At 47.2% G+C, this 26375-nt stretch overlaps 1 protein-coding gene across 2 annotated transcripts in view; it reads left to right on the top strand.

The window, feature by feature from the left end:
- KLHL12 (kelch like family member 12) overlaps positions 1-26375 on the top strand; it is a 557433-nt gene that overhangs the window by 452520 nt on the left and 78538 nt on the right. For both annotated transcript variants that reach the window (XM_078644106.1, XM_078644107.1), the window contains exon 9: positions 25067-25225. In XM_078644106.1, coding sequence (XP_078500232.1) covers positions 25067-25225 — 159 coding nt within the window. The remainder of the gene's footprint in view (positions 1-25066; positions 25226-26375) is intronic.

Raw genomic sequence — 26375 nt, 5'->3', positions numbered from 1 at the left:
TGTAGCCCCCGAATAACTAACCCCCCCCCCCAACCTTGTTTTGGAATCTATTAAATGGAGGGCCTTGTTCCTCAGAGAAACCAAGTTTTCCTCGGCACCAGATTGTAAATGGGGTACGTTAGTGAGGACAATGGTATAGGGCGTTGCCTCGGGGGGGAGGGGGTAGATTAAGAGTTTCATTACAGTAATGTCTGTTCGAACCTCCCTGTAGGGCCCTGCTATAAATGCTGCTCCCTGGTATTTCTCTTCTGCATGTTACTATTGTGTCGGGAACCAATGTATTTATTGCCCGTTGAATATGGGGGGGGGGGGGTTCGGCCACAATTGTACCCGCCAAAGCCATGTTGCTAGTAGGTAAAACAGCAAGAGCAGTGGGAACTGGAGCCAATGCTTCACTAGGAGCAGTAGGACAACTTAGGGTATTACTCGATAATTGGTGCTCAATGTTAGTTAATCTTTGACCAATATCTGACCATTTTAGTGCCAACGGATCAAACTTTGCCTGTAGTAGTTCTTCAAACTTGGCCATGAGCCTCACCTCCACATCACAAGGCATCTGATTAAAACTGATCGGGGAGCTCTGTGGATGTGTTTAGTGAAATGGTTATTGATGACCTCAAGAGACTCAACATTTCTGTGAATTCTCGCCCCAAAAAATGCAGTTACCGAGTAAAAAGTTACTAGCCATTAATGAAAACAAGTGAAAAAAATTAAATTGTTGTTATGAGTGCGGATAAGGGTGGCAATATAGACTTATGGACGACTATTTATTAGAAGCGCAGCGCCACCTATCTGACACAAATTGCTATGCCAAAGTGGGTCGTGAACATCTGAATCAGGTGAAAGACACTGAGTAAAAACTTACAGCAATGGAAAAGATAGGGCTTACTCTCTAAAAATATATATTTGGAAAAAAAATGATTTTCCTACCACACCTATTTTGTACTTTATTCCTAAAGTACATAAGGGCGTTTCCCCTCTCCCTGGCAGACCCATTATCTCAGCCAGAAACAATGTCTAAGAGGCTATGTCAAAATGTGTAAATATTTTCTTCAGCCACATATGATCAATCTGCCCTCCTTCTTAAAAGACACAGATGATTTTTTTGTCAAAAATGAATGAAGTAGAGTGGCATGGTGGCTGTTTGCTAATTACCATGGATATAGCCTCCCTCTATACGAGCATTCACCGCACACAGGGCTTGGAAGCAGCGAAACATTTTCTTAACAACCGTGCAATTCATATTCATGACCACAATTGCATGTTGCTTCAGATGATTGATCTATGTCTGAATAACAACTTATTTTTGTTCAATAGGATTACCACCTACTGTAAACCGGAGAAGAGTATTCGAAAAATAATTTATAAACATTGGCCAATTGTTTTCACTGATTTGACATTGAAATTCTTGTTACCAATTCTCCCTGCTATAACATTTAGGCGGGCACCCTCAATGAAGGATGCCCTGGTCAAAACGAGTCCAGAAGTAACAACTAAAACAACCTGGCTATCCAAATCTTGCTTTTTTAAATGCTCTTCTTGTCGGGCCTGTAAGTTTGGAGTCCACTTATCTGAATATTGCACAGCTTTCAGTGACATCCCAGTCCCGATCAAAGAACACTACACTTTTCGGACTGAGTATGCTGTGTATCAGTTAGACTGTACTTGCCATCTTAAGTACATTGGCAGTACCAAACTGCCAGTATTTACCCGGACATTGTAGCACTGGCGTGCAATTCTTAATTCGGACTCAAACTTCCTAGTTGCCCGACACTTTAAAGCCATACATGAAACAGAGTCAATGATCTTAAATATGTGATTGGGGCAGTCCCTCCCTCTTTTCGGGGTGGTAACAAGGAAAGAAAATTGAGACAGTTGAAGTCTTCTTTTATTCTAACTCTTGACACTCTAATGCCGAATGGTTTAAATACCAGTGAGGCCCTACATAATTTTCTATAATCTAATTGGATGAAGGATCCTCCAGTACCTACGGTGCAATCTTGCATAAGCTTCATAGGATAACTCGCTGTCTTGTCATGTTGATCATGCAATAGACCAGTGCTTATTGTCTTTCTTATATTCCTCTATATCTTGAGAGCAAATAAGAGACAAAAAAAAAAAAAAGAGATCTCGTATGTGATTATTGTAATTTTGCACTGATACCATATGTACTGTATTGATACTGAATGATTTAACCTAGCACTAGCACTTTAATACTAGATTTACAAGTATTATTGAAGTCAATAAATTTTGCGACCTCTTGCACAGCCCCACCACTTAGGCATAGATTCATCAACCAAAATTGCGATCGCAATCGTTGATAAACAGCTATTGCGATCGCAATTTATGTACTCGCAATTCATGAATGAAAAACCAACCAAATTGCGAATTCGCAATTAAATTCGCAGAATCAACGTGGAACCCCCTTTGCGATTCCGTAATAGCGATGTTCCACTGAATCTGCGAAATAGTTAGCGAACTCGCAAAATATTCGCAAATCCAATTAATCAAAAATCACAATTAGCGGGAAAAAAACTAAATCCCTATTAGCGAGGCGCAATTTAAGGAGAAGTCAAACCAGGTGGTAACCATAAAGTTCAATTGGAAAAAAATATATATATATATATATCAAAATGAAATAATGGGCAGGGCAAAACAAACACACTTAAGGAGGCACAGTAGGAGCATGAGGACATTCACAATGCCAGGTCTATATATCGTGGCAAGGTGGCTGAGGCTCCAGCGTGCAGCCCGGAACCAACGCAGGATTCAGGAGCACATCTTCGGGCTGCGGATAACACTCCTGGGCCAGACTGATGAGGAGATCTACTCCAAATACAGGCTGAATGGGGCAATGATTAAGAAGCTCATCGATGACCTTGACCCCCTGATGCAGCACCCAACACGGAGGACCAATGCCGTGCCCACCCATGTCCAGTCCTGTGCTGCCTGCACCTCCTGGCCTCTGGAAGCTTCCAGGGGATAGTTGCTTATGCAGGGGGGGATCTCCCAGAGCACACTGTCCCGCTGCCTACAGAGTTTCCTGGACGCCATGCTGACCCGGATACACCAATACATAACCTTCAGTAACAACCAAAAGGACTTAAGTCAAACAAAGCTTCAATTCTACAACATTGCGCAAAATTTCCCCATGTAATTGGATGCATTGACTGTACCCACATGCACATCTGCCCACCCGCTGAGACAGAGTACATGTACCGGAATCACAAGTCCTACCACTCACTGAATATCCAGATGGTCTGCAATGCAAAGACAATCATCACTGACATAGTGGCCCAATACCTAGGGAGCACGCATGATTCCTTCATCTTCCGGCACAGTGGCATACACACCCGCTTGGCCAGGGGTGACTAAGGCGAAGGACACCTCCTAGGTAAGTACACATGCCCACATACAGTACGTCAAGACCATTTGCTGTGCATAAAAGGCACTGACCCTCTACTCCTTTCATTCAGGTGACAGCGCCTACGGCCTCCATGTGTACCTCCTCACCCCATACCTCAACCCTGCCACACCACAGCAACGGCGCTTCAATGCTGCACACATTCGCACCAGAAATTTAATTCAACGGACATTTGGGCTGTTAAAGAGCCGATTCCGCATCCTACATAAGACTGGTGGGGCCCTCAAACACCAGCCTGAGGTCTGCTGCCGCATCGTGGCCATGTGTGCCATACCCCACAATATTGCTACCAAGCGGAGGATACCTGTTGAGATCTCTGGCAGTGAATCGGAGGGGGACAACCGCCCACCTGCACATGTGCATCATGCATGCGGGGAGAATCTTGCCGAAGGACACAGGCGCCGCAACCAAATCACAATGAACTATTTCTAGTGCACCCATACCCCTCATACAACACTGCACTCATGCATACCAAATGAAATAATGACATGAGTCGGATTTACGTTTGAAATAAATTCTTATTGTTTTTGGCACAATAATATTTCTTAGAATTATTTTTTCACAATACATGACAACTGTATTTCCTCATACAGCCCCATGATAGCGGAGCAGGCGTGCTTGTCTTATCAGCATGGCACTGCTGCTAGAGTACATAGTCACTGGCGCCTCCGGCCGGACGCACCCAGTCGCCTCTCCACCTCCTCCTCGCCAGTATTGGCCCGTGATGCAGCACTGGGCCTGCTGCTGCGGCGGCGTACGGTTACCACTGGCACGGACAGGCTGCTGAGACTTGAGGTGCCCTCACTGGTATCATACCCCCCCCCCCTTGCTTGGCCATGGCCAGATGCCTGCTGGTTCTGGACAGCTGTTGTGACCTGTTCCAAGGCCCTGGCGACGTCCTGGCAGAATTGTACCATCTGAATTTGCATCGCCAGGGACCGGCGCGAAAGTTGGGAGGTCGCATTACCAATCAGATGGTTGGATCTGGTGTATGCCGACAGGCGTGTCAGCAGCGGACCGTGGCGGCGGCGGGTGATGTCCTGCTGTGACACCATGATCTGGCTGTTCTCCCTGACAGCAGCCGTCAGCATCTGCACACTTTCCGTGAGCTGGCTCACATTGCGCGCCGTCTTATAAAGCTGCAGCTGCATGGCTGCCATGTGCCGTGCCTGCTTTTGGTGGACAGCAAGCATCCAGCGTTCTATACCCAGACCACGACCTCGGACATGTTCCCCCCTGCCAGCGCGTGTTGACACGTTGCACTGCTGCCTCATCAGTCCGCGGGACTGCGAACGCACAGTGGCTGTGCGCCGTGTCTTCCTCCTGGGTGGTGGCGGTGTGGCCTGTACCACTGCCATGGGTGTCACAGGGGGTGGTTACTGTCCTGTGGCTGCAGGGGTGGCCCTGTCCACATGAGGAGGTGGTGGTACTGGTGCTGGGGGTTGTGATGGTCCAGGTCATGGGGCAGGATGGCCCTCTTCCTCGGTGTCCTCAGGGTTCTCCTCAATCTGGAGTGCCTCGCTGTCAGTGCTGGGTTGTTCTGACGCACCTGTGATGTAAATGGGTGCATGATTAATGACATGTATCTTGCACATGGGATGTTGCAACATGCATGCAGGCTTGCATTCCCTGACTGGCTTTAGGGATATGTTTCACTTGACAGGTCTGGCTGTGTGTGGCTATCCGGTAAATGTTATCACACTACAGGTCCCTCAATGCAATATGGCATTTCAGGTGTGCATGGCCTGCATTACTGGGGTTATCAAATGGCTAGGTCTGGAGGCATGGGCATTGTTAGGGAACGGGGTCGCAGTTCCATGGCACTTACCTTGGGATTGTTGGGTGGGTCGGGAGGTGTCCAGCCGGGTGACCCCCACGCAGGCTGCAGGGTTGAGTGTGTCCTCCACCAGGTCTTCTAGTGGAGTGTTAGGCGCAACTGTGGGGTCTCCTCCGGTGGCATGTTGCTCCCCCAGCCTCTCAGCAATGCGTTCTTTGGCACGACCTCTGAGGTCGTATCACCTCTTTTTCAGCTCATCAATGGAGCGCTGGGTCACTCCAACCGAGTTCACCTCTGACCGGATGCGCTTCCAAATGCGCCTCTTGTCGGATTCAGGCACCTTCCGGGATTCCTTGCCGAACAGCCTGTCATGGTCCCTGCTTACAGCCTCGATGAGGAACTCCAACTCCTGTTCAGAGAATTTTATTTTTCGTTTTCTGCCAGGTGCACTGCTTCCTGCTGCTTCCTGTGACATTCTGTTTTGGTGTGTGTCCTGTTGTGGTGCTGCAGGATGTGTCTTGTGGAGCTCTGGGCTTTGCTTCTTCCACTCTCAGGCTCTGTGTTCTGAATGAGTGAGGGAACTGCCTACTTCCTGGTTGTGATGTCATCAATGTGCTCGAAATGCGACTTCCAGTTTTTGCGATCTCGCAATTAGCGAGATGGCAATTTGCGATTTCGGTAATTGCGAAATCGCTATTTCAACATGGGAAAGGGCTTCTGCGAATTTTGTGCGATTTCACAAAAATCACAATTGGCAATTGCGGCCGACTGCGATTCGCTTCTTTAATTTGCTTTTCTTGATGCATCCCATTCTGCGAATTCTAAATTGCGATTCGGTATTTTTCGCAATTTGGAATTCACAGAATCTGTCCTTGATGCATCTGGGGGTATGTGTGTTATTGTTGTTTATTTAGGGTTTCTTATTGAATTTGCACATCAGCACTTTTTGCACTGTTTTGCACTGTTTTTAAGAAGCATTGTTTTTTATCTATGCCAAGCTTCTATGTGATTCTTAATTTTTAATAACTTTTGCAATACGCAAATTCTTTTTTTATACAAGGTTTTTTATCTATTTATGAGAGTTCAATAAATGTATTTATGATGGATTTTGGATGACAGTCACTATAGTTTCAGTGTTATTCTATGTGTGGTATGATTCTTTGGCACTTGCCAGTACATTTTGTCATTGTTCGGTTCACCCAGTACCATCATTAATAGCTTCAAGAGTAATGATTGATACCTCTCTTTAGAACAATTGCAAGCATTGTTTTTTCAATTGAACCGACTTTTATCAATTACAATTACACTTGTAAGATCTGTTACTTTATTGCAAATCAGTAAGAATGTAGCATATTAAGGCTGGCTTTTTTAACATTTGCTCCTTGAGTATTAAGTGCATGTAGGTATTTTTTCTGTGTCTTTGTTCACTGAATGACCGATACCTTAACCTGATTGGCCATACAAAGTTTAAATGTGGTGACCCGTCACCAGCGCGTCAGGTGATCAAGATCGCTGTGGCGATCGAAACGCGTCTGGGGCGGACACCATATAGCATTGATAACGGGAATATTAACATACTTTCCTGGAACGTGGCGGGCCTGAAAAATAAACTAACATCAGAGGATTGGGGCTCGTTCATGGATAATCACAATATCTGCTTTTTGCAAGAGACGTGGGCCATGGACGCGTTCCAAAGAAGTGGCTTTGCTACCTTTAACACCCCCGCTGTGAAAGGTGATAGAGGAAGACCTTCAGGAGGGCTAAGCACTTGCATAGCCACCCATCTTGGCATCACAGCTAAGGAGGTAAAAACCTACTCCCCGGATATCCTATGCGTGATGTTATCCCTCCCAGGAAATAAGTCTTTAGCTATTAATATATACTCTAGACCTACCAAGAGTGGACAAGAGTCAGTAGTCTTTAAACAACTGATGGAATTTGTACAGACTCTTGACCCTGGGTCTGGTTTGATCATCGGTGGGGACTTTAATTGCCAGTTTGACCCTCTCATGAAATCTGGCACGGAGGATATTGATGAGGAGAACCTTCACTGGAATGTTCCCGAATCTAATATCTCCCCGGTGACAGCATGGACCCCTTTGGTTCTCCAAATATGTTCCCTTACTTTGTCTCTGTCTGTAAGGCCTTGTAATGGTCGGTTTATTTCGGACAGCCCAGGAAATGTGACTTTCAATAGAGTGGGCAAATCATCAATCATTGATTATATCTTGGTTGAATTAAGGGCATGGGACAAGATCCATGATTTCAAGATCCATGAGCGGACGGATAGTGACCACAATGCCCTGGTTCTGTCACTGAAACCAGGGAGTTGGGGATTGACTAATCCCTTGACTAACCAAGACTGTGCCCCACTGCCTCTCCTTCTCCATAATAGGCGGAGAATCAAATGGCCCCACATAAGGAGCTGTCCAATCAAACATTCCCAAATCTATCACCAGGTTCTCCCTTATCTTATGGACATGGCAGAGGCTGAACAACTGGGCCTTTTATAGGGGAGGAATAATAGGCCTGTTGAAGTTCACAACCAGCTATCACAAAAAATGCTAGAGGTCTTTTCTCCAATCCAGACGTATAGGGAAACTCAGGTGAAAACACACCCATGGTACACCGCTGATTGCCGCAAATTGAAAGGGGAACTAACTAGAGCAATCAAGGCAAACAACCGACCCCCAATTAAGCTATTAAGGGTACAGTACAAGCGAACCATAGAAAGCGAAAGAAAGTCTTGGGAGGCAGAACAGTGGGATGATCTAAAGATGGCATTACTGTGTAGAGATCTCAAAACATTCTGGGCAATTGTTACTAATGATGGAGGGGCTGGAAAGAATGCAGTTGGCCCAAACATAGCCCCAGTTGTTTGGGAGGAACACTTTGGTAGCCTCTACACTCGACCGCACACTGGTGACTCCGAGCTGGTATCCCTGAGTCCCCCCTACGAGTGCAGACTGGGGGGGGCCCAGGAGATATTAATACTTGAAGTGGAATCCGCTTTTATGAAGCTGCTGCCCAATAAAGCCCCTGGCCTTGATAAAATCCCTGGTAACTTGTTCAGCTCGGCTCCATATCTCTGTGTCCTTTACAACTCAATCATGATGGGGGCAGACCCGCCAGAGACGTGGCGGGGCGGAGATTGTCCCAATATTCTAAAAAGGCTGCCCTCTCCTACCCTCGAACTACAGGCCAATCAGCTTGATAGATATCCCACAGAAAGTACTCGGGCGGGTTCTTCTAGAAAGAATCCAGACCTGGGAGGAGGACAATAGTATCTTGAGCCCATTCCAAGCAGGTTTTAGAACCGGTACATCCACAATTGACCAGATCTTTCGACTCCAGGTGTTATACTGGAAAACAGTGAGTGTAGAGGGTGGCAGCCTCTACCTCATATTTGTGGACCTGCGTGCCGCGTTCGATCTGGTCCCCAGAGACAAATTGTGGAAAGTCCTCTATGACCTGGGTCTCCCATCATACTTGTTGGAAGTACTGAGGAGACTCCATCAAGGTAATTTTGCTCAGGTCAGATGCGGAAAGGGGGGAGAACTGTCCGGAAGATTTGAGGTGCAGAGGGGGGTGCACCAGGGTTGTGTGATGACTCCCACTCTCTTTTGTCTCTACATCAATGGGCTTATTAAATATCTTCTAAATATAAAGGATACGGATGCCCCAAGGTTGATCACTGGAAGAGTGCCCGCATTAATGTTTGCGGACGACACTTTATTGTTGTCGCGAACAGCCACCGGCATACAACGTATCCTTGATGGTTTCGCAGATTTCTGTGAGCTAAGCGGCTTAGAGATTAACTTGGCTAAAACCAAGTTTATGGTTCTAAATCCCCCTAGGAAGACGCGGCCAAACCCAGCTGAAGGGTACACCCCTTGAGAGAGTAAAAATGTTTGAATATCTTGGCATTACTCTCGAGGAACATCTGGGGTGGAATGAACAGATAGCTAAGTCAACCCTGAAACTGACTCAGACTGTGGGTGGGATTTCGAAAATGTATAGATCACTAGCCTGGAAACAAGGCTGCGCCTATTGTAGAGATATATAAGGCTCAAGCCAGAACAGCCGCCATATATGGGGCGGAACTATGGGAACACCATCGCCCCAAAAGCTTGGCAAGGTTGGAACATACCTTTATGAGAAACCTGTTTTCCTTGCCAGCTAGCACCCCCCTGGTTCCACTAAGATTAGACCTGGGGCTATTTCCCGTGGGAGAAGAGGTGTCCTTGAGGCCACTCACCTACTGCGAAGACTGTGGACAGTCCAAGAGCTAGCTCCCTATCGTGCAGAGTTCCAGGAGGTTTGGGTCTCTCTTAAAACCAAGAAAATACCATGGTTATCCCATATTAAGGATTTGTGTGCTAGGTTAGGTCTCCTGGAGCTATGGAAATCCCCCGAATCAGATTGCCCTGTGCGTTCCAGGGCGGATGTGATAAAAAGGTATCGGTCGCTTAACTTGATGACTCTACAAACTAGCGGCTCAGTTGGAACACTAACAAGCCAATTCCTCGATATTAAAGTAGAATATAAAAAAGAGGAATTCCTAGACATGATACATCCCCCCCAAGCAAGAAAGCTGTTCTTACAGTTTAGATTGGGTACACTACCATTAAGGTCATATACTAGCAGTTGGGACGTAAACAAACTTTCTGTGTGCCCGGCGTGTGAACACACTCTGGAAAATTAAAGTCATGTGTTCTTTGTCCGGCATATGGGCTGGCACGCCGTCGTTGGGTCAAACCTATTTGCAAGAACCTGGGTTTTCGCAAGTGCAACCAAGCGCTTAGAATCTTAAAATATGATACTCACCCTCCAGTAGTTTTTGCTGTCTCCCGTTTCTTAAACTGTATGTGGATTAAGCCCAGAACCCATGTAACGACTTGAAATAGACTACGGGTCGGCGCTTAATGTTCCGCACTGCATTGATAACAATAATGGATGGTTTAATTCTATTTTTAAACGTTAGATGTTTGCAAATAGGTGTATATATATGAAATTTAATTTTATCAAATTTTATGTATCATTTGTAAATGGATTTTTATGCTATGTTCTTTTTAACATGTACTTTTATGACCCACAGTGGTCGAAATAAAGTTATCAATGATGATGATGATAATCATTGGTTTGGTATAGGACTGCTCCTATGCTCCTATCCCATGTTCAGAGGCATCTGTCTGCACTATGAACTGCTTGGTGTAAAGTGGAGCTTTTAGAATGGGTGCTGGGCACATTACTTCCTTCAGAGTGTCAAAAATCTTTTGACAGCTCACTGTTCAGTTAACTTTCTTTGGCATGTTCTTGGATGTCATTTCTGTGACGGGGGCACAATGGACCCATACTCCTTCACAAACCATCGGTAATACCCAATCAAGCCAAGGAATGCCATGACTTGAGTTTGGGGGGTTGGAGCTACCCAGACCAAAATTGTCTGGTTCTTAGGTTGTAGGGGTTGAACATGTCCTCCATCTGCTAGGTGGTCCAAGTATACAACTGAACCCTGCCCTATCTGGCACTTGCTTGCCTTCCTTGATAGTGAGACCTGCACTTCTCAGAGCCTCAAGGAGCTTACCAAGGTGGGTTAGGTGATCCTGCTAGGTGGAGCACAGGGCTGCAATATAGCCAAGATAAGTTGCACTAAAGGACTCCAACCCAACAAGGGCTTTATTTGCCAACTTTTGGAATGTGGCAGGGGTATTCTTTTGTCCAAAGGGCATAACAGTAAACTGCTAATACCTATCTGGGGTCGAGCTTTCTCTTTTGCTCCACGTGTCAGACCTATTCGCCAGTACTCTGATGTTAGTTTAAAACTACTGAGATATTTGGCTGCCCCTAACCTGTCAATTAATACATCCGCCCTAGAAATTGGGTATGCATCAGTTACATATATAGCCACACAAAACCTCAACTATCTTTCCACCTTGGGTTTGAGGGTTGGAGACTAAGACAACTGGGCTGGCCCAGGGGCTCTCGGAGTGTTCATTGACTGCAAAGTGCTGCATCTTGCTTATTTCAGCTTTGATGCTGTCTTTGCCGTGAGCAGACCGCCTGTAAAGTTTGTTTTTTGACAGGTATGTTGTCCCTAGTGTCCACATCATGTGTACACCAGTTGGTCTGACCTTGGGTCGAGGAAAAGAGCTCAGCTTACGATTTAGAACTTGCCAGTCCGCTGTTGAGCAATGAGGTCATCTGAAAAGTCCACTCCTTCAACTGACCCATCGTTAGGGTTGTTTGAGAAGAGGTCAGGGAGAGGTACACTCTCTGCTTCCTGATCCTCATCTGTGACCATCAGCATAGTCACTTCAGCCCTGTTATGAGAGGGTTCAGGCGGTTAACATGGATGACCCTCTTGGGGTTCCTGTCACAAGCTCCAAAACTCACACCTTCTTCCCTGGTTGTAACTCTGCCAGTTCAGCCTTCTGGTCATACTAGAGCTTCAGGAGCTCTTGACTGGCCTCAAGATTTTTAGTGGTTTTTTTCATGTACTCTGCCATTGTGGAACAAAGGCCAAGCTCATAATCCACAATGTGCTGTTTGGGCTCTGTGAGAGACCTCTCCCAGCCTTCCTTCCAAAGACATAATGGTCAGTTACAGGATGACCAAACAGAAGTTCAAGGATGAAAACCCTACTCCCTTTTGTGGCACTTCCCTGCAGGTGAAATGCAGGGTTGGTAGTAAGAAATCCCATCTCCTTCTGACTTTTTCACTGAGTCCACCACTCATGCCTTTCATGGTCTTGTTGAATCTCTCAACAAGGCCATTTGTTTGTGGGTGATATGGGGTAGTAAACTTGTAAGTCACTCTACATTCTGCCCACATGTTTAAGGTAACCAGACATGAAGTTTTTACCTCTGTATGACACCACCTCCTTTGAAGAACCCACTATGGGAAAGATGCAAATGAGAGCCCTAGCTACTGCAGGAACAGTAGTAGTCCTTAGAGGAATTGCTTCAGGATACCTGGTAGTAGGATCCACTACTACCAGTATAAAACTGTTTCCTGAGACTGTTGGAGGGCCAATATCAATCTCTACCCTTTCAAAGGGAGTCCTAACCACTGGAAGTGGAATTAAGAGGGCCTTAAGGTGGCCATTTGTCTTGCCACTGGCTTGACAGTTGGCACAGAAGTTACGAAACTAGTTTACCTTCTGGGTCATACCTGGTCAGTAGAAGGTGTTCACCAACCTACTTCCAAGTTTTGGTCCAGCCATGATGCCCAGCTAGGGGGATGTCATATGCCAATGTGAGGAGAAAGTCTTTAAACTTCTGAGGTACTTCCATTCTCCTAGTGGCACCAGGTGTGGGGTTTCTGGCTTCAGTGTAAAGGATCCCCTCCTCTCAGTATGTCCTGTGGGAGCCACTGGTATCTCCATATTCCTGATCAGCAGCTTGCTGTTTCAGGCTTTCAAGAGTGGGATAGGTCCTCTGCCCCTGGCACAGATCTTCCGTTGAGGGTTACCCTAGGCCCAAGAGCCCTGCCGTATAAGGCCCAAGTGCCTGGTGCTCAGTTCCCCCTGGGACTGACAGGTCTTCTCCCGGAGGAGAGGGGATTTACTCTGGTATCGGTTTATCTTCTTTCCCTTTCTCTAGGAAGGTTGGGCCATAAGCCCAGGCTCCAATTTTTCTTTTTCATCCTGGGCTGTATACTGTGCTCTGGTGTGCACACACACCCACTCTGGTATACCCAGCATTGTTGCATGGGTTTTTCTTTCGAACTCAGTCCATGCTGAGGTTTCTAGATCATTGCCTAGCAGACACTGTACAGGAATTGCAGAAGGTACCACCACTGTCTTGTGGCCCGTAACCCCTCCCCATTCTAAGGATAGCATGTCCATGGGAGGTACCTTAGCCTGATTATCAACATTGAGGACTGTATGTGTCTCCCCAGTCAGGTTTTGTTCCGAGGACACCAGTTGGTCAGCCACTATGGTGACACTAGCACCATTGTCTCTTAGTGCTTCAACTCTAATCCCATTCATTTGTGGCTGATGTCTGTATCTTTCCAGTTTACTGGGACAGACAGCCAGGACAGCTACATCCACCCCACCGTCTGAGACAAGGGTTGCCTCAATGAGCTCTCTAACATGATCAGCGATCACATGTGATCCAATCTGGAGACGTACCAAAGCATTTACTGCAGGTGCTTTAGAGACATTATTTTTATAGGGAGAGCTATGGTCTCCAGTTCGGAGTCCAAGAGCCTTACTATCATGACACCAAGCCTTTTTGGGAACTCAGTTCTTTCACTGCAACCCACCCTTAGACTGTGTACAGTTTCTGGGCTCACCCTCCTGAACATGTTTTTGGGGGCCTTTTGAAGGCTCTTTGCTTTTATCTTTGTTTTGATCACCATATTTCCATTGAGGGTGGGGGGCTTAGCAACCCCTTTACTTTGGTCACCCCCCCCCCCCCCCACCACCACTGATAGTTTTGGTCACCCATATCTTGACCCAGAGGTCTACCTTCCTCCCCAACTCTTGAGGACAAAGTGAAGCTAAGTCTACCAGATACTAATGTTATTTCTCTCGATAACAATTACTTAACAGATGCTCTTTCATCAATGAATTGTAAAGCCCATCATAATCATGCACATTGTTACCTTTCTACCAGCCTCCTAATGTTATTACTGAACAGTCTACAATATCTACCCATGACTAACTCTGGATTTTTCCAGTCTCCCTGAACCTGATCCTGTGTTCTTCAGTGGTGAGTCCAAAGCCCTCAATCAGGGTCTCCTTCATAAGGTCATAAGACTTAGCATCTGCCTCATTCGGTGTCAGGAGCCTATCCCTACACTTTCCTGAGAACAGCTCCCAAAGGAGAGAGCCCCAATACTTCTTGTTTAGTTGTCTTAATTTACAGGCCCTCTTAAAGGCTGTAAACCATTTGGTGATATCATCACTTCCTGAGTGGTTTGTGACAATCCCTTTGGGAATTTAAGGGTCAAAAACTTCCTTGTGGCAGCCCACATTTTTTTGCTGCCACAAGAGATGGGTCCTAGGCCACTCTGTGCTTTCCTTTTCTATGGCCAGGAGTTTAGCCTCTATTGTTATCCTCTTGGCCAGTTTCTGAACATCTGCATCTTCAGTATCTATTTCTTCTGAAACACTACTAGGAGTAATCTCAGTGGTATTGCTTTCTTTTTGATTGCTGTTAGAATAATCATCTACTTCATCCACTTAAGCATCTGCCGCCCTTTTCCAAGAGGGGCTTCTCCCTCAGACATGGTCCTAGCATTTTCTGCAAGCAACGTCTGCAGATGTGCTGTTCTGGGTCTAAGCCCCATGGTAAAGTTCCAGGCTTTGTAGAGTGTCTTAGGTCTGTCCAGCTTAAGTTTCTTCTATGGTCTCAGGTTGAGCTCCTGGGAAAAACGTGCTACATCAGCCATGGTTTTAATTTAGCTGGGACCTCTTTTTTCAAAAGGGTACAAAAAATGCTAAGTACGCTCTAATATGCCTAACTAACTCAAAAATACTTTTTTTTTTTTAACCAAAATTCTAAACGGTTTTAATGGGGGACTAAACCAATCTCCCTACAGCTATTTTAACAATTTAGAAAAAACAAAAGTCGGAGAAAATGTTTTTACCTAAACACTATTTTGGATTCCTTAGTGAAATCACTTATCAACCAAGTGGTACAGCAAATGTTGAGTTCTTCTGTCCCACAGCTGCATCACCAATGTAGGAAGCTGGCTCCTTTTTGTGATGTATCAAAAATCTGATATACCATGTAAATAGTCCAGGGGTTTGTTTTCTAGGGGACAGGGGCTTGCATACAATTACAAAGTGCTCTATTAGGGGGTAGTGTGGTCGAGCAGCCTTAGGCTTAACACAGAGGAGAACAAGATATTTGGAAATTCACCCAGTGATTAATAAATGACACACACAAGAAGGAGATCCACGCCAATTTATAAAAATAGCAAGTATTTTTATGTGTGTTTGAGCATCAGAGAAAAATTGTTCTGGTCTGTAAATTTTAAAATATCAGTTATTTTCCCTTTTAAAAAGTGGACACCATGCAATATCTGCAATGTTATCCTATGGAAGGAAGAACAAGTTCTGCAAACAGGTGTAGTACTGCCACAGGACTAATCTCCAGTAGTTAGGATGAGTGGTGGGCAAGGTCCAAGACAGCACCAGCGGTACAAGGGCGGCCGGGTGCGGGGTGCAAAACCATGTCGGGAGCCTAATGTATTTCAATGGAGATTGGTCACTGCGGAAAGAGGCTGCAGGCTCTGGCCAAGGGGTCAGTCTGAGTGAACTGACAGGGGTATTCAAGGTTTGTGATGCCTAGGGACGTAGAGACACCTGGGGTCCTCTTCTCACCGTCCAGAGACGACTGACGGAGAGATGTCTTAAGGCATCAGGTTTTCTTACCAGGAGCAGTCGTGCTTGAGGGCCCTGCGTGCTGAGGTTGCAGGCGATGTTGGGGAGTTCACTAGGGGTGAAACTATGATGGACTCGAGCTCTGAAGGACCTTGTTGACACCTGTAGCTCACTTCAACTTGGGCCGGAGGTAATGGGTGCAGTGATTGCTTCAGGTGTTGGGTTTTGGTGGTTCTGGAGGTCTCAGTCTTCTATTTTGTAGTTTCTTGTACAGGAAGCAAGAAGACTGACCAGCACAGGGGCATATCGGCTCATGCAGGTATGCCCTCACTTGTAACATATTCAGCACACTACTTTAGGGCTGTTAGGCCTGTTGTAGGGGTGACTTACAAATATTATATGCAGTATTAGGGGACATGGCACACACAGATGTGTGACATGTTGTGTTTTCACTTTTTTCTGCACAGAGACACGCAGCCTGCAATGACAGTCTTGTATGTGCTTGATGAGTGATTCCCGAGGGTGGCGTAATTCTTGCTGCATCCCTTAGGGGCCCTCTTTAGTAACTCAGGCCCTAGGTACCAGGGTGCCTTTTACTAGGGACTTACAGAGGGTGCTAAACGTATTTCCTGTTGGGAGAACAATTGGGCATTTTTGCGAAGGAGCTCTGGCACTGGGGATTAGGTTAGCAGGAACCTGGTGCACTCTCAGTTGAAATCACATCATGTACCAGATTAAAAGCGGGGGTGACCATGTCAAAAAGGAACACTTTCCTACACCTAAGACCTTAGACTAATCACCGAACCACCTCCCCCGAAACAGTTGTTTCATTTCAAACTGTAACATATCCAAGTCCCTCTCACCGCAAATTACTCAAATGGCTAACAGTCAGTGTGAGCGCCTTGTTAAAACGATTATAAAATATTAAGGCCATAAGTCGTCATATTTGTATCTATCAAGATTATTTTCTGCAAAATGTCTGCAAAGAAGAGCATTACCAGTCTTCATTTCCCCTGGGCTTGAAGGAATCAAATTAATTATCGATGGACTATACTCACCAATAGCCCATATACCAATATAAGTAATAATAATTCAGTCGGCAATGGAGAAGGTTCATCGTTTATTCTTCAAATACAAGCCCTGACAGGGGAGCCTCAGTCTACACGACCCTCAGAGGTGCACAGAGGAGATTGACTACATGCATAAGATACAAAGCATATATACGTTTCACACATCCCACAATGCCACCTTACAAGGAAGGATACAACTTGTCAGTGAGCCAAAAGGAATACCCATATATGGCACAATTGATTGCAAATAGCCTAGGCTTTAGCTATTCCGGGGGCAGGTCAGTAAGGTGCCTCCCTGTCTATCTGTAGCCCGGGGAGTACAGGAACGGGCTCTGCTAGAAAGTGCGCATCCCACAAGAAAGGCAGGTGTGACCTTGGGTTTCCTTGAGCTACAAGCTAATGAATAGAGTAGACGGCTTGACTGGCCATCATGGTTTCGAGCAGAGAACGTGATCACATGATTTCGGGGAAACGGTACTCGCAAACAGAGAAACCAAACAGAATGGCTCCGGTCATACCAATAGGAGCATTTGTGCTAAAAGTGAATCATTGGTTACTATGCTACTACGATGAACTCCAATCATATAATTATACAGACACGAGGTTATATTGTGTATATTAGGCCAATAATATGGTGTTTATCGAATTTAGATCCCATCAGGCTCCTCTCAAGATAAAGTTGGATTGAAAAAGGAGCGGTCAATTAATATGTAAAAATAAAATCAAAATGGTGACCATATAAAAGCGTTGGCATTTCCAAGAAAATTTACTTTTTGTGTAGTATGTGGAGTTAATTCAGCTACACACTTAAACATGCTATTTGGAACAAAGCACAAACATTCTTGATTGTTTTTTGGTTCATCAGAGTCTTAGTAGCAGGATTCACATAAGATAGAGTGAATTTCCACAGGCACATTTTTCAGAATGATTTGAAGGTGTTGAGGCTGTGCTCTGTTGGCTGTCAGTGGGAATTACAACTTTTAGGTGTAGGTTACGAGTTAATAGAACTAGAGCATTCAGTCTGATAACACATTAGCTGTAAACAAGAAAAAGTGTTTGTGTTATTTACTGCTCCATATGTCATTCGGCTTGTACATCCTTAGATAAAACTGCGTGTTCGTTGGACGACATAAACGTCAGGATTGTGCTGGACTGATTTTATGCACACCCTCAGGATATGTTGGTCTACATAGTCCTGCTATCTCACAGTGCGCCATCCGAACCCCTAACCTTACAGGGTATAAAATGTGTGTTCAACCTCAGAACATAACCCTCATCCCCCAAGGAAATCATGGTAACCGATCTAGAACCCTGTAGTTTGGACTCTCATGCATACCCAAAGAAGTACACAAGAAATATTCAGCAAGCTGTTTCAATTTTTATTGAAATCCAAATGGACTGTGGATTTTCGCACTCCGTGTAAATGTAATTTAGTTAGTTTTTCTCTAGGTAGTGGGTGCCGTGTCGGTAAACCCTCCTGGGCATGAGGGCAATTTCTAAATGAAGCACAAGCGTTTCCTTCCGTAGAAGGAACGACCTCAACTAGGCACTCCTTGTTTGAAAAGTTCAATAATCACTCATAAGCGTCTTGTTAAATGGTTTATCCATAGGTTAATTTTATTCTTTGTGGATTGTACTATTTCATTCATAGTGCATATTCAAAAGGTTTTTTTCATTCCATGTTGTGCCCAATGCATTTCGGGCAAAAGCCCTTCATCGGGGGACTTTAATTCTGAAAGTATCATCCTCCCTAAACTCACTTTCTTATTTAACTCTATCCCTTTATCCTTTCATACACCATCTATTAAAAAGCTGCAAGGGAAGCCCGGCTCCTTTATTTGGAATTCAAAATCGCCAAGAATATCTTGGAAAAAGCTCAGGAGAACACTAAAGACAGGGGGACTGGCTTTCCCAGATCTACTGGTCTATTGTCACGCTTTCCATTTTAAAAACTTCAGAGTACTTGCGGGTGAAATTGACGCATCATCTTTAGGCTTATTATTTCAAGCATTGCTGCAGGATGTGCCACAGGGTCAAGCACACTTTCTTTTTAAATATGGAGACCCGAAGTTTTAAAAAAAGTAAGACTTAAGATTCTGGGGACAGCCCTAAGAAACTGGGTGTTCGTTAGGCAGAGGCTTGACATTCCCTACTATGCAGAACAGGCCCCGATCTGGGAATCTCCCGGTACGCCGGCTTGTTTCGAAGAACAACTATCCCGGCCTCTCAGGATAGCGGGGATCAAAAATTGGGGAGACCTGCAGGAAGACTCGCAGCTCCTAAATTGGGAGGTTCTATCTAGTCTAAAAAAATTAGCCCATGGATAAACCAGTTAACAAGACGCTTATGAATGATTATTGAACTTTTCAAACAAGAGTTGCCTAGTTGGGGTCGTTACTTCTACGGAAGGAAACGCTTGTGCCTCAATTTTTATTGAAGCATGGTGATTCTTGTATCAAATATGTGCACTATGATAATCAATAGAATGAAAAAGATTCATTAGAGTTACTAGAATAGTGAAACAGATAAACATTTCCACCATTGTGCTACGACAGTCAATATATGCAAGCATATAAGTCATGTGTATAGTGTACTCCTACCTAGCGCCCCCTAACCTAGGGTGAGTTATCTGCCAAATTCCTGTCCGCTGGACTAACTCCCCATTACCTGTGGGTAGGAGTCATCAGGCTGCCTGTCTTGATGTAAAGATGGACATCCTTCATGTCAGTAAACCGGAATCAGCTGACCTGGACTTCCTGCATAAAGTGACCTCCCTGTGTCAGCGGAGTGCTCCTCTCACTAAACATGGAAGTGTTTGTGTATTTATAATAACAGTTCCCATGTGGTTATATTGCAGACCCTATCTGAAAGAAACTGGTTAGTGTTAGATTCCTTAACATAGAATATCCCCAAGGGTCAGACTGGATCCGGAAAGATTTCGACTGCAGTACCCCTGCGCGTCGGTAGGCGTCATCTGCGTCTCCGCGCCCGTCGTCGGCGTCGTGATCGCCGGGATTACGTCGTCGGAGTACTTAGACGCCGCAATCGCGCGCTAATTTCAGGTTTTCTTTTTTCAGCGCCAGCATGCGCATACCTGGGAAGAGCAGTACTCTAGTCATTTTTTTACTAACTTTTTTGATCCCTTTTCGAATCGACCTTCGACTCGCGGTGCCGATAGTGATGCCTGGTTTTAAACCTTGCGAGGCCTGTCACCCCCTGATGTCGGTGACCGACCCCCACCGTCGGTGCTTTTACTGCCTCGGGGCCGACCATTATGACAAGTCGTGCCCTGACTGCCGGGCCTTGAACTCGAAGGCTAGATTGGAGCGGTCCTGTAAGCTGCTCGAGCTCCGGCAGTCGGCTCCGTGCCGTTCGAGGTCCCAGTCGAGGAGGAAGTTGAGGGACCGTTCGCGGAGCTGCAGTCATCGCCGCTCGACGAGTCACCAAGACTCGTCGGGCTCCAAGTCCTCCGGTAAGTCGAGACATTCGAAAAAGAAGTAGAAGAGGCGCCATCGCTCTTCTGACTCCCCCCGATGCTCGCACGACGCGGACAGGGGTTTGGGCGACACCGACCACGCGGCTCCGTCGGAGCCGCAGGCGCCGCGTCCAGCTCCATACCCGCCGGTCCCTGGGCTGCACGCAACTCCGAAGGAGACAAGTGCTTTCCTAACGGCCAGGAGGTTGCACTTCCCTCCGCCGGAACTTGCCGAGGCGCCTTCGGGCCCCGAGGGTTCGTCTGGGGGCCCTAGCGGGCTGGCGGCTCCGGCCCTGTCGGGTGCTCCGGCGCCGTCGTCAACTCCGGTCCCGACGCCGCAGGGCCCCGCAGGATCCAGGCCTGGATCCGGGTCGTCGCCAGTCGACCTTACGACTCCTCCGCTGGCGCCGACCCAAGGGGTGTCGCTCCCGGCGCCGTCCCCGGACGAAATCGACCCCAGTTTTAGCCCCGGTCCGGATCCGGCATCGGACCAGCGCCGTCTCCGGCGTCGATAGGTGAGGCCTTCACCTACAACCCAACTTCATCATTTTTGCCTGTCTACCAGGAGATAGACTACAAGGAGGACTGGGAGGGGTCTGAGGACCCTCTGGCACAGCAGTGCCAGTTGAGCCAGGACTAGACAGAAGAGCTGGGGGAGGCCAGTGTTCTGGACACTTCACCCGACACTGAATTCGTCTCTCCTCCCTCCGTAGCTTCGGAGGAGGGGGCTGCTTACAGCGTGGTGTTGAACAGGGGGACCAAGGCCTCGGCTCTTGAGCTCCCTGTCGCGGCCGTGAGGACTAAAAAAAAAAGGTGCTCAAACCCCAGGCAAGCTCCTCAGAGCCTCTACTGCCGTTTAACGAAGCCCTCACCGACGTTCTGATAGGCACTTGGTCCAAGCCCTCCACAGGCCACCCTGTGGATCGGAACGTGGCACGACACCACCGCCCGGCTACGGGCGACCCCTGCTTTCTGTCCGTTCACCCCACCCCCGAGAGCCTGGTGATCTAGGCCTCTACGTCCCAGGCCGCATTCCCGACCGCTCTTCCGGATCGGGAATCCAAAAGGTATGATCAGTTTGGGAAGAAGCTGCTCTCCTCCCTGAGTTTGGGGCTGCGGTCTGTCAACACCGCCTGCCTTTTGGGCTGTTACACCCACTCTCTGTGGGACACGGTTGCAGAGGTGCTGCCACAGTGCCCGGAGGAGGCCCGGATATGGCTCGCCCAAGCCCGGGCGGGATGCAGCACGCTACTTGATCCGGTGTGGACTTGACACCACGGACTCCGAAGGGGCTACTCCCTCCCCTTCGAGGCGACCCCTCCAGCCATGCCAATGCAGTACAACCGCATGTCGGGGGATCACTTGCAACTTCTGCAGGAGGAAGTTACGGCCCTCTTGGCCAAGGGGGCCATCGAGCGTGTTCCTGGGCCAGAAGTAGGACGTGGTTGCTACTCCCACTACTTTCTGGTACCCAAGAAGGGCAAAGGAGGCCTATGCCCTATCTTGGACCTAGGGAGCGTCAACGGCTTCCTACGGAAGGAGAAGTTCAAGATGCTGACTTTGGCTCAGGTCCTAGCTGCCCTGGACCCAGGAGACTGGATGGTAGCGTTGGACTTGCAGGACGCGTATTTCCACATCCCAGTCCTGCCTGCCCACCGGCTCCACCTGTGGTTCACGGTAGGCCAGGAGCACTTTCAGTTTACAGTGCCCCCCTTTGGCCTTACCAGCCCCCCTCGGTGTTCACGGAAGTGAATGGCGGTGGTCGCAGCTCATCTGCGCAGATCAGGGGTTTCAGTCTTCCTATCTCGACGATTGTTGTTGAAGGCGGGCTCGCCCCAAACAGTCGTCTCCCACCTCCAGACTACGGCCGACCTCCTGCACTCTCTGGAGTTCTCCATCAATGTGCCGAAGACACACCTGTGCCCCTCTCAGAAGCTCCTTTTCATCGGAACGGTTCTGGACTCTGCGCAGTTTCGGGTTTATCCCCCCGAGCAGCGGGTTCAGGATATTCAGGCTCTGATTCCGATCTTTCAGCCTTTATCCCATGTCTCGGTCAGGTTGACGCTGCGGCTCCTGGGGCTGATGGCCTCCTGCATCCTTCTGGTGCATCACGCCAGGTGGCGGATGCGGGCTCTGCAGTGGGACCTGAAGTTTCAGTGGGCACAGCATCGGGGCAACCTGTCCGACCATGTCCTGATCTCAGAGGGCACTGCGAGTCAGTTGCAGTGGTGGCTCACAAACCGCGATTGGGTCAGCGACAGATCTCTCTCCCTACCCCAACCGGAGCACGTAGTGGTGACGGATGAGTCCCTCCTGGGATGGGGGGCCACATGGGAGAGAGGGAGATCAGAGGCCTCTGGTCTCCAGCGGAGTCCCGGCTCCATACCAACCTTCTGGAGCTGCGGGCGATCCGACTTGCACTGAAGGCATTCCTTCCCTCTGTCCGGGGAAGTATAGTGCAGGTGTTCACGGACAACACCACCGCCATGTGGTACTGCAACAAACAGGGCGGATGGGATTGTGCACCCTTTGCCAGGAGGCTCTGCGCCTCTAGCAATGGCTGGAACACCAGGGCGTCACCCTGGTGGTTCAACACCTGGCAGGTTCCCTGAACGCCAGGGCGGACAAACTCAGCCGCCGGTGCATGATGGATCACGAATGGCGTCTGAACTCTGACGTGGCGCAAGGTCTCTTTCAGCTGTGGGGAGAGCTTGGTTAGATCTATTCGCCACCGAAGAGAGCGTGCAATGTCATCAGTTCTGCGTGTTGGAGTTTCCAAGGCAGCACTCGCTCGGCGACGCTTTTCGTCGCGAGTGGAGCTGCGGTCTGTTGTACGCCTTTCCGCCTATACCACTTCTGCCCAGAGTGCTGAAAAAGATCAGCCGAGACCGGGCCCAAGTCATCCTTGTGGCTCCGGACTGGGCACAAAGATACTGGTATCCTGAGCTACTCAGCATGTCAGTCGGTCCCCCGATTTGTGTGCCTCTTCAGGAGAACCTTCTGTTGCAGCAGCAGGGGACGATCCTCCACCCAAACCTGTCCAGTCTCCACCTACATGCGTGGAGATTGAGCGGCAGCAGTTGAGGCTATTTGACTTGTCTCCTAAAGTTTGTGATGTGATTCTGGCAGCCAGGCGTCCCTCCATAAAAACGGTATACGCCTGCAGGTGGAACAAATTTGTGGCATGGTGCACAGCAAAGGCTGTGGATCCACTCTCTGTGCCCCTTTCTGAGGTTCTCCTCTTCCTTCTTTCTCTTGCCCAGCAGGGCTCTGCTCTGTGCACTATCAAGGGGTACCTCTCGGCCATTTCAGCCTTCTTAAGACTTCCAGATCAGCCTGTTGTAAATAGATTCTTGAAAGGCATCACACACGTTTCCTCCTGTTCCCTTCGTGATGCCTCAGTGGGACTTGAATCTTGTTCTAACATATCTGATGTGCGCTCCCTTTGAGCCACTTCATAACTGTCCTTTTCGTCTTCTGACTCTTAAGACTGCATTCCTGGTTGCCATCACCTCTGCCAGGAGAGTGAGTGAGCTCCAGGCTCTATCTTCTAAACCTCCTTTCCTCTCTGTCTATTCGGACAAGGTTGTTCTCAGGACTCGTCCTTCTTTCCTGCCCAAGGTGGTCACAGCCTTTCATATCGGGCAGTCCATCACCTTGCCCACCTTATATCCGCCTCCACATCCCTAAAAAGAGGAAGAGAGGCTCCACCGTCTGGACCCAAAACATGCGCTGTCATTCTATCTGGACCGCACACCCCAGTTCCGGGTGGACGACCAGCTCTTTGTTGGTTACGTGGGCGCAAAGAAGGGACGGGCGATGCACAAGCGAACCATCTCTAGGTGGGTCGTCTTGTGCATCAAGGTTTGCTTCTCTTTGGCAAAGAAGGAGCCTCCTATTGGGCTTCGTGCCCATTCCACTCGGGCCATGGCGGCTACTACTGCCTTGGGTTGGGAAGTCCCCTTGCAGGACATCTGCCAGGCAGCTACGTGGGCCTCGCTGCACACGTTTGCAAGGCATTACTGTCTGGACAGCCAAGTCCGGAGAGATGGCTTTTTCGGCCGTTCCGTTCTCAAGGACTTTCTGGTGTGATCTTGGTTCGCAGACCCACCACCGGGGTTGGTATTGCTGGGGTATCTATTCTAAGATAAGGAATCTAACACTAACCTGTTTCTTTCAGATGCACAAGTTACTTACCTTCGGTAACGATATATCTGTAAGAAACAGTAGTTAGTGTTAGATTCCTCACCGCCCCACCCATCCTCCCTGTTCTGCAAACGATATCTAGGGTTAAGGACATCCCTTTCAGGACCCTAGTTTCATGGCACCAGTGTCAGTTTCTATCATGGCTCTGCGTTACTGGCGCGGAAAGCTATGTACAGAACGGACGTCAGCGCGGGAGGGCGGCGTCTAAGTACTCCGACGTCATCCTGACGATCACGACGCCGACAGACGCGGAGCTGCAGACGACGCCTACTGAAGTGCAGGGGTACTGCTGACGAAAACTTTCCGGATCCAGTCTGATGCCTGGGGATATTCTAAGGTAAGGAATCTAACACTAACTACTGTTTCTTACAGATATATTGTTTCCGGAAGGTAACTAACTTGTGCGTTTAGGCCGCAATTGTTTATTCTAGTTGGATAGAGGGGTTGCCAACCAGGCAAATAACCAAAGTGCAAGGTGTTGTGATAATCTACAGATGAAGTAGAAATGTAAGCAATGCAGATTCTGAGAATATTATCCTACATTGACACACATGCAAATGTATGTCAAAAGTCGTGTGTAAAAGAGAAGGCAACTTAAGAAACGTGAGCATGTAAATGGTAGTTCTTCTTGGCCTTTCCTGACCACGTGACACATAAAGCTGCCCTTGTTGAGTGTTGGATTTGTGAAGTTAATATTTAATTCGAAAGCTGTTAGGATTTGTTTTACTTTTTCTGCATTTTAAATGGTTGTGATTCTTTTTCCTTCATTCTAAAGAGATGATCTACGTTTCGGGGGGCTTCGATGGGAGCAGACGTCATACCAGCATGGAGCGATATGATCCCAACATTGACCAGTGGAGTATGCTGGGGGATATGCAGACTGCACGAGAAGGAGCTGGACTGGTGGTCGCCAATGGTGTCATTTACTGCCTGGGTAGGTGCCTTTTAATGAGTAGCAAGAGGGTGTCTATTATTCTTGTTCTGTTTCTGCAATACATTCATCACAATAAGGCTGCTTCACAGAGTGGAGAGTTACCACAGTCCTAGCCGTGATCATAAGGAGAGCATGGAATATAATTCCTGGTTCCTCCTGAATCAATATTTCTCTGCATGTTTTGTTAATCATTGCAGTTTTACTTCTCGCAACAGATTGAGGATTTAATGTAAAATACTTGTGCTGAGCCTTCCATAAGATGTGGAGCACTAGCCTAACACTCCACTAGATCCTCCTCTCTCACATTCCCTTTCAAAGCATGACCTTTAAAATCGGATCCAAACTGTAGTCCATTTATTCTTTGAACAATTGATTGTTTCACGCCATATATGAATTGTCAACAGTATTTCTATGACTGGTGATCTAATATTATCACAGTTATCTATGAGGTGACATTACTGTCCAGCTAGCCCATGGTTGAAGACACAGCCAAAATGTAATGTCATACCGTTACTTATGGGATACAAACAAATTAGCCTTGTTGAAATATTAAGGTGGACCCTTTTCCTAATTTGGGTGAAGGAAGGTGGACAATAATCTCAGGGGTTGTTAACAGGTCCATCAAGATGATTTTGGCGGTCTGCACTATTGCTTGTGTCCTATGTTGTTTCCCTGTGATTTCTGGTATTCACTGGACTTAATTTTACAAGCTGGAGGCGAGAAGCTAATGTCATTGACATCTTGTTTTTGACAGCCATTTTCTGAGTTGCAGCATTGTGAGCTTCTGTTGTAATTGCGATGAAAATAACCCTGTGCTGAATTTGACCAAAATAGAACAACTATGATAGCTCACAGCAGCTGCCCTTAACTCAAAATGAGTCTTTATATATATATATATATATATATATATATATATATATATATATATATATATATATATATATATATATATATATATATATATATATATATATATATATAGATAGATAGATAGATAGATAGATAGATAGATAGAGGTGTTCCGAGGAAGGCATCACCGAAACGCGTCTGTTCTATCTGGAATAAATTGAATCTGGAAAACGTCTCCTAGAGTGCTGGTATCTTCTTGTAAGGGAAGAGGATTGTGAGCTGAGATATATATACATATATA

The sequence above is a fragment of the Lissotriton helveticus genome, chromosome 5_1 (genome assembly GCF_964261635.1).
Source record: "Lissotriton helveticus chromosome 5_1, aLisHel1.1, whole genome shotgun sequence".
Taxonomy (NCBI): Eukaryota; Metazoa; Chordata; class Amphibia; order Caudata; family Salamandridae; genus Lissotriton; species Lissotriton helveticus.
Note: the sequence above shows the minus strand (reverse complement) of the source record. Positions and strands in the feature narration are given on the sequence as shown.